Source organism: Mercenaria mercenaria, chromosome 11 (genome assembly GCF_021730395.1).
Source record: "Mercenaria mercenaria strain notata chromosome 11, MADL_Memer_1, whole genome shotgun sequence".
Lineage (NCBI taxonomy): Eukaryota > Metazoa > Mollusca > Bivalvia > Venerida > Veneridae > Mercenaria > Mercenaria mercenaria.
The window spans coordinates 52,038,599-52,054,224 of record NC_069371.1 but is presented as its reverse complement, the minus strand read 5'-3'; the positions used below and the strand labels follow the sequence as shown (position 1 = coordinate 52,054,224).

Genomic DNA, 15,626 nt, shown 5'->3' with positions numbered 1-15,626 from the left:
TACTAATTGTGAAATTCCGGTGACTGAGGAGATGTTGTTTAAAGGAAAATCACTGACCATATCAAAGCCCTAGGCCTTGTGGTTCCGGACATTTCAAAGTTTTTCCCTGTATGTCTATATAAACCATGTGACCCCCCACCAGGGTGGGGGGGGTCATATTTGACGCTAAGGGAATAATTTGAACACTCTTCATAGAGGACCACTAGATAATGTTACATACCAAATATCAAAGCCCTAGGACCTGTGGTTTTGGACAAGATTTTCAAAGTTTTTCCCTATATAAACCATGTGACCCCTAGGGCGGGGCCATATTTGACCCTAGGGAATAATTTGAACAATCTTTGTAGAGGACCACTAAATGATGCTTCATACAAAATATCAAAGCCCTAGGTCCTGTGGTTTTGGACAAGAGGATTTTCAAAGTTTTTCCCTATATAAACCATGTGACCACCCCCAGGGCGTTGCCATATTTGACCCTAGGGAGATAATTTGAAAAATCTAAGTAGAGGACCTCTAGATGATATTACATACCAAATATCAAAGCCCTACGACCCGTGGTTTTGGACAAGATTTTAAAGCTTTTCCTTTTGTTCGCTATGGCAACTAGTTTTGTATGGAATTCAATTCTTCGAACAGTTTTTTTTAAAAAAACAAGCAAAGGAACATCCCTGGGAAGTTTAATCAAATTTGACTTGATGATTTAGGAGGAGATGTTGTTTATAGGAGTGTGGACAGATGGATGGACGACGGATGTTCCTACGTCTGTGGCTACTCTTGTTCTATTGTTATTTTAGCCACGTAAGTATGCAAATGTGAGCTCGGACAGACGACGGACGGTAAGCTAATAACTGAAATTGTTAAGAACAAGTTGGGAAATACCTCTTTCATGGATTCATTTAGGCTGGCCATGCAAAAAATTGTATTTAACAGAATGTAACACAACGTCATATTTATTTCATTTTATTGGTCCCATGAGCACAACTAAAGCAAAATACATCTTAAAATATTTAATATATCATCATTTAACAATGTGATGGATCAACAAGACATACCACAACAAATGAACTGACTTGCAATCAGAATTGTGAATAAAAGAAAATATGCCTTTAAGGAATTTAACCCTTACCCTGCTAAATTTCTATAATGGACTGTTCCATCTTCCAATTTTGGCAGTACCATTTATGATTTGAAGGTATGTTTACTGAAAATTTACTGACTGAACAGCGAACAGTGCAGACCATGATCAGACTGCATGGATGTGCAGACTGATCTTGGTCTACACTGGTCGCAAAGGCAGAATCAATCTGGTCCAGATACTAAGAGTTAAAAGACAATGCACTGTATTTCAAATGTGCAGCTGAATGTCTCCAGATTCAGGGGAAATTTTCTGACTTAGAAATTACTTTCATTTATGAGCAAGTGCAAATAGAGAAGAAAAAAAAAAGATTCAGTGTATTTTAGGCAATATTAATCTATAAATTATGTATAAAAGCTACCTAATGAGTTAGTTACCAAGTAAAAATTCTTAAAAATATACAGAATTATATCATTCTCATAAAGCATAAGTTGAAATTCCATGGATTTATCAATTTAATTGATACATGATTTTTGTTACAATGTTCACTCCAAAGGCATTTACAATGGCGAGGCATGCCCAGTAATGCCTAACACTGTGTAATGTCTACCAATATATTACAGATGTTCATCAAATAATTTACTTCAAAGTTGAATAAAAACACTTGAAATGAATTATTACACTCATAACAGAAAAGCTTTATCTGAACTAAATTATTGTCACTAAATAAACAAAAACAAAATACTTCAAAATCCTGGATGGCACAATCAAGAGTTTCAAAGCTGAAACAATTACAGACAGCATCAAGAGCTTCTCAAATAAGGTCTAACGTTGACAACCACTGGTACTAAAGAAGCAGCCCGACCTTCAAGCCTTACTGATCATCAATCGACATAAGGCTTTTTAATTTTCATGCCATTTTAAATTTACGCACTGTAAACCAAACTTACATTTAATAACCAGAAATTATCCATCTACATCAACGACTTCTTCTGTAATGCTTGATAAAATTTAAAGCTGTGGACCAATTTTTTAACAAGCAGTTATAAGCTTATGCTAAAACAATAAATATACAAATTTAAGTGCACAAACGGGCATACACTTTATATAAAACAATAAATACACAAATCTTAAGTGCACAAATGGACATACAGTTTATATTTCATATTTCAACTATTTTCCCTTTACTTCAAAATCTGTTTGTAAATCACACAACTAATGCACAAAGTGATAGCTTGCAGGAGATATCTATGACCCTGACCTTTCACCTAATGACCCCAAAACAATAACCAAAAACAATCAAGCTATGGGGTTTGCTGGTCTAAGCATTCTCACACTGTTGACCAGAAACAATTTTTAAGTCTAAGTCACTGTAATTCTGACCTTTAAAAACTCGAATAGATAATCAATATATCGATGTGTGTAAAGTTCAAATTTTTTTGTGCCTGTTAAACTTTGTTCAAGACGTTGTTATTGAAAGTATAAACAGAGCTTCACATAGATTCAAAATTAATAGAAAGGAGCATTTGCATTACAAAATATGCTGATTTTAGTTACAAAATAACTGGTCGGAGTCCTGCAAGTCTGTTTGAACTTAAGACTACTTAAAACTGCCCAGCAGGTATGTTATTATTGCATTCAATTCTACATTATGTTTCAGATATTGATGAAGAATCAGTTTAGGATATTTGGCAATGTTTCCATTTAAGCAAGGAGCTGCATTTTAAAAATGCAAAATCACGCCCCAATGTTTATGACCAAAGATCTTAATTTTTGAGGTTTCAAATTTATAGGCGAAACTCATATGAAGGTCAAGGTCATTTATATATTTAAATGTCAATTTGTAGGTCTTGCTGAGTGTGATTAAAACCTAAATTGGGTAATTCATGCGGACTGTTTATTACAGTTTTAAGTCTGAAGATATAAGTTATACGTAATTTATAATTAGGTCAGTTTGTAGGTCTTGCCAAAAGCTGTAGGCAATCTGGTTCGTACAGATGGAAGGTCAAGGTCATCTATATGTAGGTCAGTTTCTAAATTGGGTCATTTTTGTGAGCTGTAGGACCAAAAACATTTATTAAGGTTTTAAGTTTGAAGGTGAAGGTCATATGAAGGTGAAGGTAACTTGTGTATAAATCAATTTGTAGGTCTTGCCACAAGAATTGCCGAGTGTGAATATGAACAAAATTGGGTCGTCAATGTGGGCTGTAGGCAATCTGGTTCGGACAGACGGACTAACAAACAGTTCAATCGCTATATGCCTGGGGGCATAAAAATGTGTACTAAAATGAAGTCTGTCAGCATCTGCCTTATAAAGGCAGGGTGACATGTCTGTAGTTTACACAGCAGGCCCATTTTAACAAAATCAAAGGTTGTGGCAGGATAAAAAACAATATACCTCACTCTCCTTCAAAAGGGAGTATAAAAATATATATTCAATTTATATTTGGCAAAATAAGTAAGAAAATTATACAATGGAAGCAGATCATATTACTGTACAGACAACCTGTATAGACAACAATTTCTCAATGAAAGTTACCGTGGGTAAAATAATAATTGCAGAAAATCTCTATTATACTATCTGCAGCAACTGTAAAAACATGTATGTTTTTAGAGGACCATAAACATTTTGAAAAGCGTCTTGAACACATGACTGCATGGTTATTAAAATCAGGACTTGACAAATCATAAACAGATGTCTTTCACAAAAGGAACATATTTTATAATGGCAACAGAGAGAAGGGTTGGAGGGAACTATAATTACATTACAAAAACTGTTTTCAGGTGTACAAACTTTAGTTACAATGTATTATAATGACAGAATTTAGAATGAACAATTTAAATAAAATAAAGAAGGCAAATATATAATATATTAAGCAAAATAGTTTATACACTTAGCAATAAATACTGTAATAAAATATGAAAAATTTCTTTAACAAAATATGAAAAATATATAAGTAGCCATGCAACAGTAAACTGCATACAGAAAAACAAACAAAACAATTAACATTTTCTGCTACATAATACACTGCAAAACTTAAAATTTATTTAACAAATATGTATACCAGTGATTTTCTGATGAAAAACATAAATAAATAGGTGACTGTCATGAATGCTGCCAAATGACAAATCTGTGCCTTCAGTTCAACAAATTTCCTTCAAAGAATCAACTGGTAATTTGACAATACTTTTGATCAAGATCAATCCTTTCAAAATATTAAGGCAACTGTAATATTCCACATTCTGAGTTTATGAAAGAGTTGCTGAAATTACTTGCACTAGATAAAATATACCTCAGACCTCTGTAATACATTCCAGAGGTTTTAAACTTAAATACATGGCATATTTACTAAACTTTCAAGAAAACTAATTAGATTTATACAGGAATATAGTAAACTGCTTGATTAAATTTACTGGACAAATTCAAGCAGTTACCAGTGTTTTAAGATTTAATACAAAAATGTGAACTGATTTTCCAAACATAAAACACATGAAATTTAACATACACTATGTTTTCTGTTTCAAAAGTATGTTACAGAAAGTGATAGGCCTGATAGTTGATCACTTTTTGGATATAAAATTAGGATAAAATGACAACATATAGTCAGCACCAGTAACTTATAAAAGTCCAAGGTTTATAACCTTTTACAACCTTGCTACTTTTGCTAGATTTGACTTGGATGCTAAAAAGGTGATACCCCTATCTGATTGCACGATAATACAACCTAAGAATGAGATACGAAACGGACTTATCCACAAAGTACTGAGGTGGAGTTATTCGACAAAATATGCAAAGGGCTGTTTAGATAATACAGAAATAATGCTTTTGGTGGCACTGAAGTTTGATCAACATTGCCTAGAAGGGAAACATATTACACTCCTTCATCCACTGGATAATATCCGCAGGTCTTTTCCTATCTGATTATTTTTGTTGGATTTTGTCATTACCAACAAACTTCAGGAAATACTGAAGTGAGCTAACAGCCGCCCCTCTCTGCACTTTATTTTCAGTATTACCTACAGTGGTTTAAGGTTAGGGGTAAATGATTTGAAGTCACTCAACTAATGCACTGAGCCAAAGATATAACTCTTTCATATCTAAAGACTTACATAATTAATCTCAAATATTACATCAAACAAAAGTTACAGGAAAATATACTATTACTGGGCTAAGGGCTATAAGTCCAAGTTTGCAGACCACTCCAGAAACTTCTGATTGGTTGATTCTGAATTCAATCCTGAAAATGACCAATGAGAAGGCTTCATTCTGAGACTGGTCTACAAACGTAGTTCAACAGCCAGAAACCAGGTCTAGAATGGTTTTAATTTATTCAAGATTGTCTATATGAAACATTTCTCTTTAAACAAATGTCACAGCATTTTTAACATGACATTCGTACTTTATATACAAATTATAATAAAACAGATGTAGAATGAATTTATAATGCACTTGAAAGAACAAACGACCATTGTCTAGACTAATATAGTATATAAAATTAAATAAATGCATTTTCAAAGAATGAATAATTGACTATATCTAACAGCAAAATCATACAAATAAATTCTGGCAACATCATCTGCTTCTAATATTTACAACAGAAGTATTAGCATTACTTTCTATTCACATTTGCAACATAAATAAATCTCACAGCATTACGTTCATGCACCATTTCAATTGTCTTCTTAAATTCTAGCAACTAAATACTCAGTAGTGGCAAGCAAGGCTTTAACATTCACTGCTTTGAGCATATTTGTGGGTCCGATATGAAAATCATTTATTTAACTAAAAGTTATTTTATCTGGTAAGTTAATAGCAAAAAATAAATAAATATCATCTGAGTCAATTCTGAACTAAAACTTGCAAGTGACCAATGAAAATGTTGAATTCTGAGCCTGGTCTAAAACCTTAATAACCTTGACCCCGATTAATCAATTATAAAATAAAGAATTTTTTTTCTGAAGGTGATATGTTTCTTTCATAAGGAATCTAAACCATGTCATTTTCCACTGTAGATGTTTGGTTCTCATACATTAACTTGGACTGCTTCACAGTTCAATAACAATGCATCACTGATAGTCCACAACCATGTTGTGCTTATGCTAACTGTTTGGTAACCAGTGCTGAAATACACAAAACAGAAAGATTTATAAATCACCCAAATACACAAACAGAAGCATCTAGAAGGCATCTAGAAGGCATCCATAAAGCTATATATCATACAAATACTTAAGACTTCAAGGTTTATACTTAAGAAAATATTTTCCAAAATACAATATCACCTGTCCTAAAAACCGCAACAATAAAGTTGAGAGATTTCAACCTGACCTGAAAGTCCATTATTTTGTCTTCCTGTCTTCTTATGGTTCAACTTTATTCAAAATATCACAATGTCACATTAGCATGATCAAATACCTCTATTTAGAAAAACTTAATGAACATAAACTGAAAATATCATAAAGACAGGGAAAACTACCACCAAAAACAGAACCAGAACACCACCAGCAACCTTAATACATAAGTTTAGGCAAAACATTATTTTAAAGTGTCAGGGTAAAAAATAAGAGAGTCATGATGACCCTGGATCTCTCACCAGAGTAATATGAGCTACATGTTTCAAATGTCAAACTGATGATTTTTAGAATTTTTTTGGAAGATTTTCTGATGTACAGTCAAGTAACCCCTGGGGCAGGCCAAGTTTATTTTTAGAAAATTTTTGAAGATTTTCCTATGTAAAATCAAGTGACCCCTGGGACGGGGTCAATTTTGACCCTAGGGGTCATGATTTGAACAGATATTGTAGAGGTCCACTAGGCAATGCTACACATGAAATATCTAAGCTGTAGGTCTTCTGGTTTATTTTTAGAAAATTTTTGAAGATTTTCCTATGTAAAATCAATTTTGACCCCAGGGGTCATGATTTGAACAAATTTTGTACAGGTCCATTAGGCAATGCTACATGTCAAATATCTAAGCTGTAAGCTTTCTGGTTTATTTTTAGAAAAATTTGAAGATTTTTCTATGTACAATCAAGTAACCCCATTGGGTGGGGTCAATTTGATCCCGGAGGTCATGATTTGAACAAATTTTGTAGAAGTCTACTAGGCAATGCTACACGTTAAATATCTAAGATCTAGGCCTTCTGGTTTATTTTTAGAAATTTTTTGAAGATTTTCCTATGTAAAATCAAGTGACCTCTGGGGCGGGGTCAATTTTGACCCTGGGGGTCATGATTTGAACAAATTTTGTAGAGGTCCACTAGGCAATGCTACACGAGAAATATCTAAGCTTTAGGCCTTCTGTTTATTTTTAGAAAATTTTTGAAGATTTTCCTATGTAAAATCAAGTGACCCCTAGGGCAGGGTCAATTTTGACCCCGGGGTCATGATTTGAACAACTTTTGTAGAGGTCCTCTAGGCAATGCTACATGTCAAATATCTAAGCTCTAGGGCTTCTGGTTTTTGAGAAGAAGATTTTTTCAGATTTTCCTATGTAAAATCAAGTGACCCCTAGGGCGGGGTCAATTTTGACCCCGGGGTCATGATTTGAAAAAATTTGGTAGAGGTCCACTAGGCAATGCTTCACACCAAATATCTAAGCTCTAGGGCTTCTGGTTTTTGAGAAGAAGATTTTTAAAGTTTTTCCTTTCTGTTGCCATGGCAACCAGAGTTCTGCATGGAATTCAATTCTTTGAACAATTTTTAAAGAAGACCATCCAAGGAACATCCCTGTGAAGTTTCATCAAAATTGGCCAGTTGGTTTAGGAGATGTTGTTTAAAGGAAAGTGTGGACGGACAGACGCCGGACGCACTTTGTGCTCTGGTGAGCTAAAAAGGTTACATTTGTCTACAGTTGAGATCCTAGTAAACAAAATGTATCTGTTTTGATGAGAACTTTGGCACAGATTTGTAAACATTTAAGTTAATAGACTCATTTAAACATAACAAGAGGACCATGATGGTCCTGAATCGCTCACCTGTCCCCACATGACCCAGTTTTGAACTGAGTATGACGTCGTTTTTTTTTCTATTATTTGACAGACTGACCTTGTATTTGAGCTGTTTTGAACTTGACCTAGATACCGAGATAAAAATTCTGACCAAGTTTCATGAAGATCCATTGAAAAATATGGCCTTTAGAGAGGTCACAAGGTTTTTCTATTATCTGACCTAAGGACCTAGTTTTTAAAGGCACGTGACCCAGTTTGAACTTGACCTAGATATCATCAAGGTGAACATTCTGACCAATTTTGATGAAGATCTCATGAAAAGTATGGCCTCTAGAGAGGTCACAAGGTTTTTCTATTTTTAGACCTAATGACCTAGTTTTTGACCACACGTCATCCACTTTCGAACTTGACCAAGATATCATCAAGATGAACATTCTGACTAATTTTCATGAAGATCCATTGAAAAAATAAGGCCTCTAGAGAGGTCACAAGGTTTTTCTATTTTTAGACCTAATGACCTAGTTTTTGACCGCACGTGACCCACTTTCGAACTTGACCTAGATATCATCAAAGTGAACATTCAGACCAACTTTCATGAAGATCCATGGAAAAATATGGCTTCTAGAGAGGTCACAAGGTTTTTCAATTTTTAAACCTAATGACCTAGTTTTTGACCACACGTGACCCAGTTTGAACTTGACCTAGATATCATCAAGGTGAACATTCTGACTAATTTTCATGAAGATCCTTGAAAAATATGGCCTCTAGAGAGGTCACAAGGTTTTTTTATTTTTAGACCTACTGACCTAGTTTTTGAAAGCACGTGACCCAGTTTCGAACTTGACCTAGATATCATCAAGATGAACATTCTGACTTATTTTCATGAATAGCCATTTAAAAATATGGCCTCTAGGGAGGTCACAAGGTTTTTCTATTTTAAGACCTACTGACCTTGTTTTTGACCGCACGTGACCCACTTTCAAACATGGCCTAGATATCATCAAGATGAACATTCTGACCAATTTTCATGAATATCCATTTAAAAATATGGCCTCTAGGGAGGTCACAAGGTTTTTCTATTTTTAGACCTCTGACCTAGTTTTTGACCGCACGTGACCCACTTTAGAACACGGCCTAGATATCATCAAGATGAACATTCTGACCAATTTTCATGAAGATCCATTGAAAAATATGGCCTCTAGGGAGGTCACAAGGTTTTTCTATTTTTAGACCTAATGACCTAGTTTTGGACCGCACATGACCCAGTTTTGAACTTGACCTAGATATCATCAAGATGAACATTCTGACCAATTTTCATGAAGATCCATTGAAAAATATGGCCTCTAGAAAGGTCACAAGGTTTTTCTATTTTTAGACCTACTGACCTAGTTTTGGATAGCATGTGACCCAGTTTCGAACTTGACCAAGATATCATCAAGATGAACATTCAGACCAACTTTCATACAGATCCCATGAAAAATATGGCCTCTAGAGAGGTCACAAGGTTTTTCTATTATTTGACCTACTGACCTAGTTTTTGAAGGCAGTGACCCAGTTTCGAACTTGACCTAGATATCATCAAGGTGAACATTCTGACTTACTTTCATGAAGATCCATTGAAAAATATGGCCTCTAGAGAGGTCACAAGGTTTTTCTATTTTTAGACCTACTGACCTAGTTTTTGACCGCAGTTGACCCAGTTTCGATCTTGACCTAGATATCATCAAGATGAACATTCTGACCAACTTTCATAAAGATCCCATGAAAAATGTGACATCTAGAGTGGTCACAAGCAAAAGTTTACGCACGGACGCACGACGAACGCTGCGCGATCACAAAAGCTCACACGGTCACTTTGTGACATGTGAGCTAAAAAAAGTAAAAGTCCTGCTAATATATCATGCAAGAAAAAGCCTCTGCCCTAGTTTTAACCGGTAGGATAAAACCTCTCCCAGACAAAACCCTCCATCTGTTAACTAAGGAAGTGGAAAAAGCCCCTGCCGCAGTTTTAACAGGCAGGACAAAACCTCTCCCTAACTCAGTATACAGTGAAACACTGCTCGCTCGAGCATCAGGGCAAACTTCAGGAATTTATGAGAACCCTGCCATTTTCTCTTCTTTTTTCTATGCTTGGACAGCTTGAAATTCTGGATCACTCCAGCAAATTTCTCATTCCCTTCAGACTTCGAGCAGTCAATGCTTTACTGTATATTACATATACTTTCAAGAGGTTAAGTTCATTTTGTTTCAATAAAGCAGGATAGAAAATCTTTGCGTGTAGGTTTTTTTCCATTCTACAATTTGTGTGCTTAGGTTTATTTGTACGTAAGTGTGTATTCAGGGAAAACTATTTTAATTAAATTCATTATGTCATAAATGTGTCTTTATTCTAAATTCACTTTTAGCGTTCATGATTCCAACACCAAATAAATTCAATCCTGCACTCATATACAAATATCTACGAATCAAACAGAACAAGAGCTGTCACTAATGGTGACAAATGCCCCCGCAGCACCTTGACCTTTGACCTGGTGACCCCAAAGTCAGTAGGGGTGGTGTACTCAATAAGCACTATCAGCATGTGAAGTTTGAAGGTCCTGGGTGAAGTGGTTTGCATGTAAAGTGCCTTCATGCAAAAAGTTAACATTGGCCCCTGTGACCTTGACCTTTGACCTGGTGACCCCAAAGTTAGTAGGGTTGGTGTACTCATAAAGTACCATCAGCAGGTAAAGCTTGAAGGTCCTGGGTGAAGTGGTTCGCGAGTAAAGTGCCTTCATGCAAAAAGTTAATGTTGGCCCCTGTGACCTTGACCTTTGACCTGGTTACCCCAAAGTCAGTAGGAGTGGTGTACTCAATAAGTACTATCAGCACGTGAAGTTTGAAGGTCCTGGGTGCAGTGGTTCGCGAGTGAAGTGCCTTCAAGCAAAAAGTTAACTTTGGCTCCTGTGACCTTGACCTTTGACCTGGTGACCCCAAAGTCAGTAGGGATGGTGTACTCAATAAGTACTATCACCACTTGAAGTTTGAAGGTCCTAGGTGCAGTGGTTCGCAAGTAAAGTGCCTTCATGCAAAAAGTTAACGTTGGCCCCTGTGACCTTGACCTTTGACCTGGTGACCCCAAAGTCAGTAGGGGTGGTGTACTCAATAAGTACTATCAGCATGTGAAGTTTGAAGTCCTGGGTGCAGTGGTTCGCGAGTAAAGAGCCTTCATGCAAAAAGTTAACGTTGGCCCCTGTGACCTTGACCTTTGACCTGTTGATCCCAAAGTCATTAGGGTGGTGTACTCAATAAGTACTATCAGCATGTGAAGTTTGAAGGTCCTGGGTGCAATGGTTCGCGAGTAAAGTGCCTTCATGCAAAAAGTTAATGTTGGCCCCTGTGACCTTGACCTTTGACCTGGTGACCCCAAAGTCAGTAGGGGTGGTATACTCAATAAGTTCTATCAGCATGTGAAGTTTGAAGGTCCTGGGTGCAGTGGTTCGCGAGTAAAGTGCCTTCATGCAAAAAGTTAACGTTGTGACGAACGAACAAACGAACGGACAGACAGTTGAAAACTAATATGCCTCCCTTTGGAGGCATAAAAAACTGAATTGCCATTTAACCAAAATATCAAGTAAAGAAAAAGCATATATATATTACAATTGTAGAAGTCATGCATGGGGTAAAAGTAACAAAGTTCTAACCATCAGGTTGTCTGTGGAAAAGATTTGGGTAAAAACAGAATAAATGGTATGTGCTAAGATTCTTCAACATGTAAAAACATTTTCTGACATCTAATTGCATAAAAAAAACTACTTTTTATAAACTTAAAATGTAGTATCAGCAAACCATTTCTTAGAATACTTAATACAACATTAGTAATATGTGACAAAAACCTTCATCAAGTTAAATACAACAAGAGCAGTCTATAAAACACATGTCCCCCCACCACCTCTGTCTCATGATGGCCTATTGGATGTAATAGTGTGTGTAAATTTTTTGTCTCAGGTATACTGTGGCCTTAACCTTTGACCTTATGACCTCAAAGTAACTAGATTCATGATCTGACCATAGGCCACCATTCTTTGAAGGTTGACAGTCCTAGGACAATTTATTTATTTGGGTTTTACAGCGCACCAACACAGTATAGGTTATATGGCACCAAACAAATTTTGGTTCCACATCTCATTTACATCAAAATGAAAACATGAGGTATGGAATCAAATTTTGCAGACCTGCTGGAATCACAGAGTTACTGCAAAACCAATTGTTAAGACCCTACTAGTCGCCTCTTACGATCATGCAAGGGTAAAGCAGTGGTTCCAATTCTTTTCATACACAGATCGTCCCAGAACCACATGGGGCAGTTATTGCTCAGAAATTGTTTGCAGTCTTAAGGTCACTGTAACCTTGACCTTTGGCCTCCTGTCTCCTAAAATGACAGTGATAATCTACTGCTAACAGAAACTATAACCAAATGGGCCTTAGGCCTAAGTGTTCTCAAGCTATGGATCCAAAACCATTTTAGTCTCAAGGTCCCTGTAACCTTGACCACTGACCTACTAACCCCAAAAGCACTAGGGGGTCATCTTACAACCACAGGTCATAGGCAATCATCCTATGAAGTTTAAGAGTTTTAGACCAAAATGTTCTACTGTTATTGATTCCAGACCACATTCAATCTCTAGGTCAATGAAATTTTTGTAAAATCATTTTTAAATTGGACCAGTGGTCTAGCAGCTATCGCTTAAAGATTGTTCTATTTTCAGCTCTGGCCACTAGGTTTTTTGACAAATCAAAATAATATGAACAATCTTTGTACTCTCAAATGTTTATGTTCAGGTGAACTAAAACTGGTATCAACCTGCAGATTCTCAAACTGCTATTGAGGTAGTTCTGCACGTTTGGATCGATTTTTTTTTCTACAATGTAGAATTTGATTAAACTCTGATTTTTCAAAATTTTGGAGTATACCTAGAAAATTCAGCAAATAAAAAAGATAGCGTCGTGTGCTTGATTTTTTGCTAGACTGATTTGAAAAATTTGGACTTCACACAATATTTCATAATGAGAGTCTATGGGAAAATCATTACTTTCATTACATTTACGTGAATAGAAATTTTTCTACAATGTAGATTTTTATGAAACTTCTCATAGTTGTGAATAAAGACATGGCCTATAATTTGGTGAAATAAAATGTATAGGTCCGTGTGCTTCTTTTTCAGATATTTGACCATGATTAAAGTGAACCGGACATTTCACGCTAATTTTAAGACATTATTGTGATTATTTTAACGTGTAATATGTTTTAATATCATATTTTGACTTTAGAAATATAGCAACAGTGCCATTGTAATAAATTTACTCACAGGTTTCAATTAATTTATAAAATGATTTTCATTTCCGTACGCCGAATCCAGGCATTATTCTACGTTTTCCAGATAAATGAAGTTAGTCTCAACTGTCCAAAAATTTTGAGCCATTTTTTAACAAATAAACAACGCAAAATGAGAAAATTCAAAACAGATGAACAATATATTGGGTACTTACAAATTTATCCTCTTTCGCCAACACTTGTTTCATCTGATCTTCTGAGAACTGGACTACAGTACCGATCACCCGGGACAAGGTTTTAGTCTGTTTTCCCATCATATACATGTACAAAATGTTTCGCAAATACTGAAAATATCATATAGTTTGTTTACACCATTCTTATAAAGCCAGCACAAGCCATTTTGTATGGCAAAGACATTACAAAGTGAAACAAAATACTAAAGATTGGAAATTGTTATATTCTTGTTATTGATGATTACATATTACGGCACTCATCATATTTCCAAAAAATCATTTGAATACTATAAAACCATTCATATTTGTCAGGAACTAATTTTTATGGATTATATAGCTTTGTAAATTGTGCATATTAAATCCCAATGAACAATGTAATTTCCATTGATCTGAAGTTTAAAATTTGTGATCCATGAATTCAGTCCTAATAAACAAACCATGTCAAAGGCACCACTTAATACCATTAAAATTAAACAATTTCACATTAAATTTTTTATTTTTTAAAAACTATTCAGGAAGGAACCATATCTACATCTTGCTCACGCTAAAAAATCCTAGAATTTTTGAAATTTATTGTTTTAGGTTTAGCACTGTTTTTCAACAGTATTTCAGTTATGTAACAGTGTACAGTTATCCTAAACAGTGTTTCCGGATTCTCTACCTGCACAAATCTGTTCTCCACAAGTAACTGCCAACTTCTTCATGTGAATAAGAGGTAGAGAAGGACTGATTTCAAACACAATGTCTTTTATCAGACTGTTACAGATAACATTATGCCTCCCCATGATCAAACTCATCACTCTGTGATCCATAGTTCTGGACTCTCCCTACTGAGCCAAATGGGTGGGCAGGATTTGTAAAAGGTTTCTTCTAGTGACCAAACAACTGTAACTAAATCATGTATATCAACTTGTTATCCACTAACCTCTAGCTGTGTAGGCTCTGTAAGAAGAGGTCCTGATGGGGTGCCATCAGTAAAATATCCAGGACTAGGGGGATGGTGGGAGTAACTGTTGGAATGTATACTGTCTTCAACCTACAATATAAAATAACATATCTGTAAATTAACACTACAAAACCAAACAGAATTTTTTGTCTGAAATCTGTTCATCTGTCTCAACAATAGCTTTGGTTATAGGACAAACTTCCAGCTTTGTTTTTGTTGTTGTTGTTGTTGTGGTTTTTTGGTCTGAAGTAAAGCTGAGACAGTTTAGGTCATATTGGCCACTTCACAGTTTTAAATATTTGAAGAAAATCACTAATACCAATCAAGGCATTACTTCAGGCACTGGCAGACGCCTTGTTAGATCCACATCCCTTCCACAAACCAGTTGGATGGTTTACTCACCTTAAAAAAATTCTACATCCACCGCAGAGCTTCAAACTCAGCACAAGTGACCTAAACTATTTGACCATGAAGGCCCTAGCTGTTATAAAAGTGGATAAAGACCCAAGATTCTCTTTCAAGTATTATCCTGACATAGGGGCTAACATAGATGGAACAAGCCTGCTTGATCACTTCCTTATATAAAGGCCTTAACACAGACAAACTAAAACCAACTGCAGTAAGGGGGTTCAACTCATCAAACTTAACAATATAGGGCAATATCAACACACCTGCCACAGTAACTTGACGACAGGACCAAACTGAGTCAAGACAGCCAAATGTGTTGTTTGAGACTCGCCCTTACCAGCTCTTAAGATATGAAATGAATTCAAAGGCTCCCATGAACATCAAAATATCAAGATTTTGAAAATCTTAAACAGAAAACAATTTAACACCTACTAAACAGAGCACTCAAAACAGAATACTGGTACCGGAGTAAAAAAATCTTACCTTACATCGCTTGTCTCACCTCTTATCACAGACTTTTTATGCAACTACATGCATTATCAAGAGTTTATAGCAGTAAAAACTTACCTTATTTATCAGTTCCTTCTCTCTCAGTTTGCTCTGTGCTAATTCACCTTGCAGTTGTGAAACTTGTCCCTGTTTTGAACAGAAAATATCAATAAAAAATCTGCCTGCTGATATTTGATATGAACGTATGATTTAT

General features: G+C 35.6%; 1 protein-coding gene across 1 annotated transcript in view; it reads right to left on the bottom strand.

The window, feature by feature from the left end:
* Window positions 1-944: 944 nt before the first annotated feature.
* LOC123532240 (golgin subfamily A member 4-like) overlaps window positions 945-15,626 on the bottom strand; it is a 49,758-nt gene continuing 35,076 nt past the window's right edge. The window contains exons 26-29 of the mRNA XM_045313630.2: window positions 15,491-15,559; window positions 14,495-14,605; window positions 13,552-13,680; window positions 945-6,196 (exon numbers count right to left, since the gene is read on the bottom strand). Coding sequence (XP_045169565.2) covers window positions 6,176-6,196; window positions 13,552-13,680; window positions 14,495-14,605; window positions 15,491-15,559 — 330 coding nt within the window. The 3' untranslated portion in view covers window positions 945-6,175. The remainder of the gene's footprint in view (window positions 6,197-13,551; window positions 13,681-14,494; window positions 14,606-15,490; window positions 15,560-15,626) is intronic.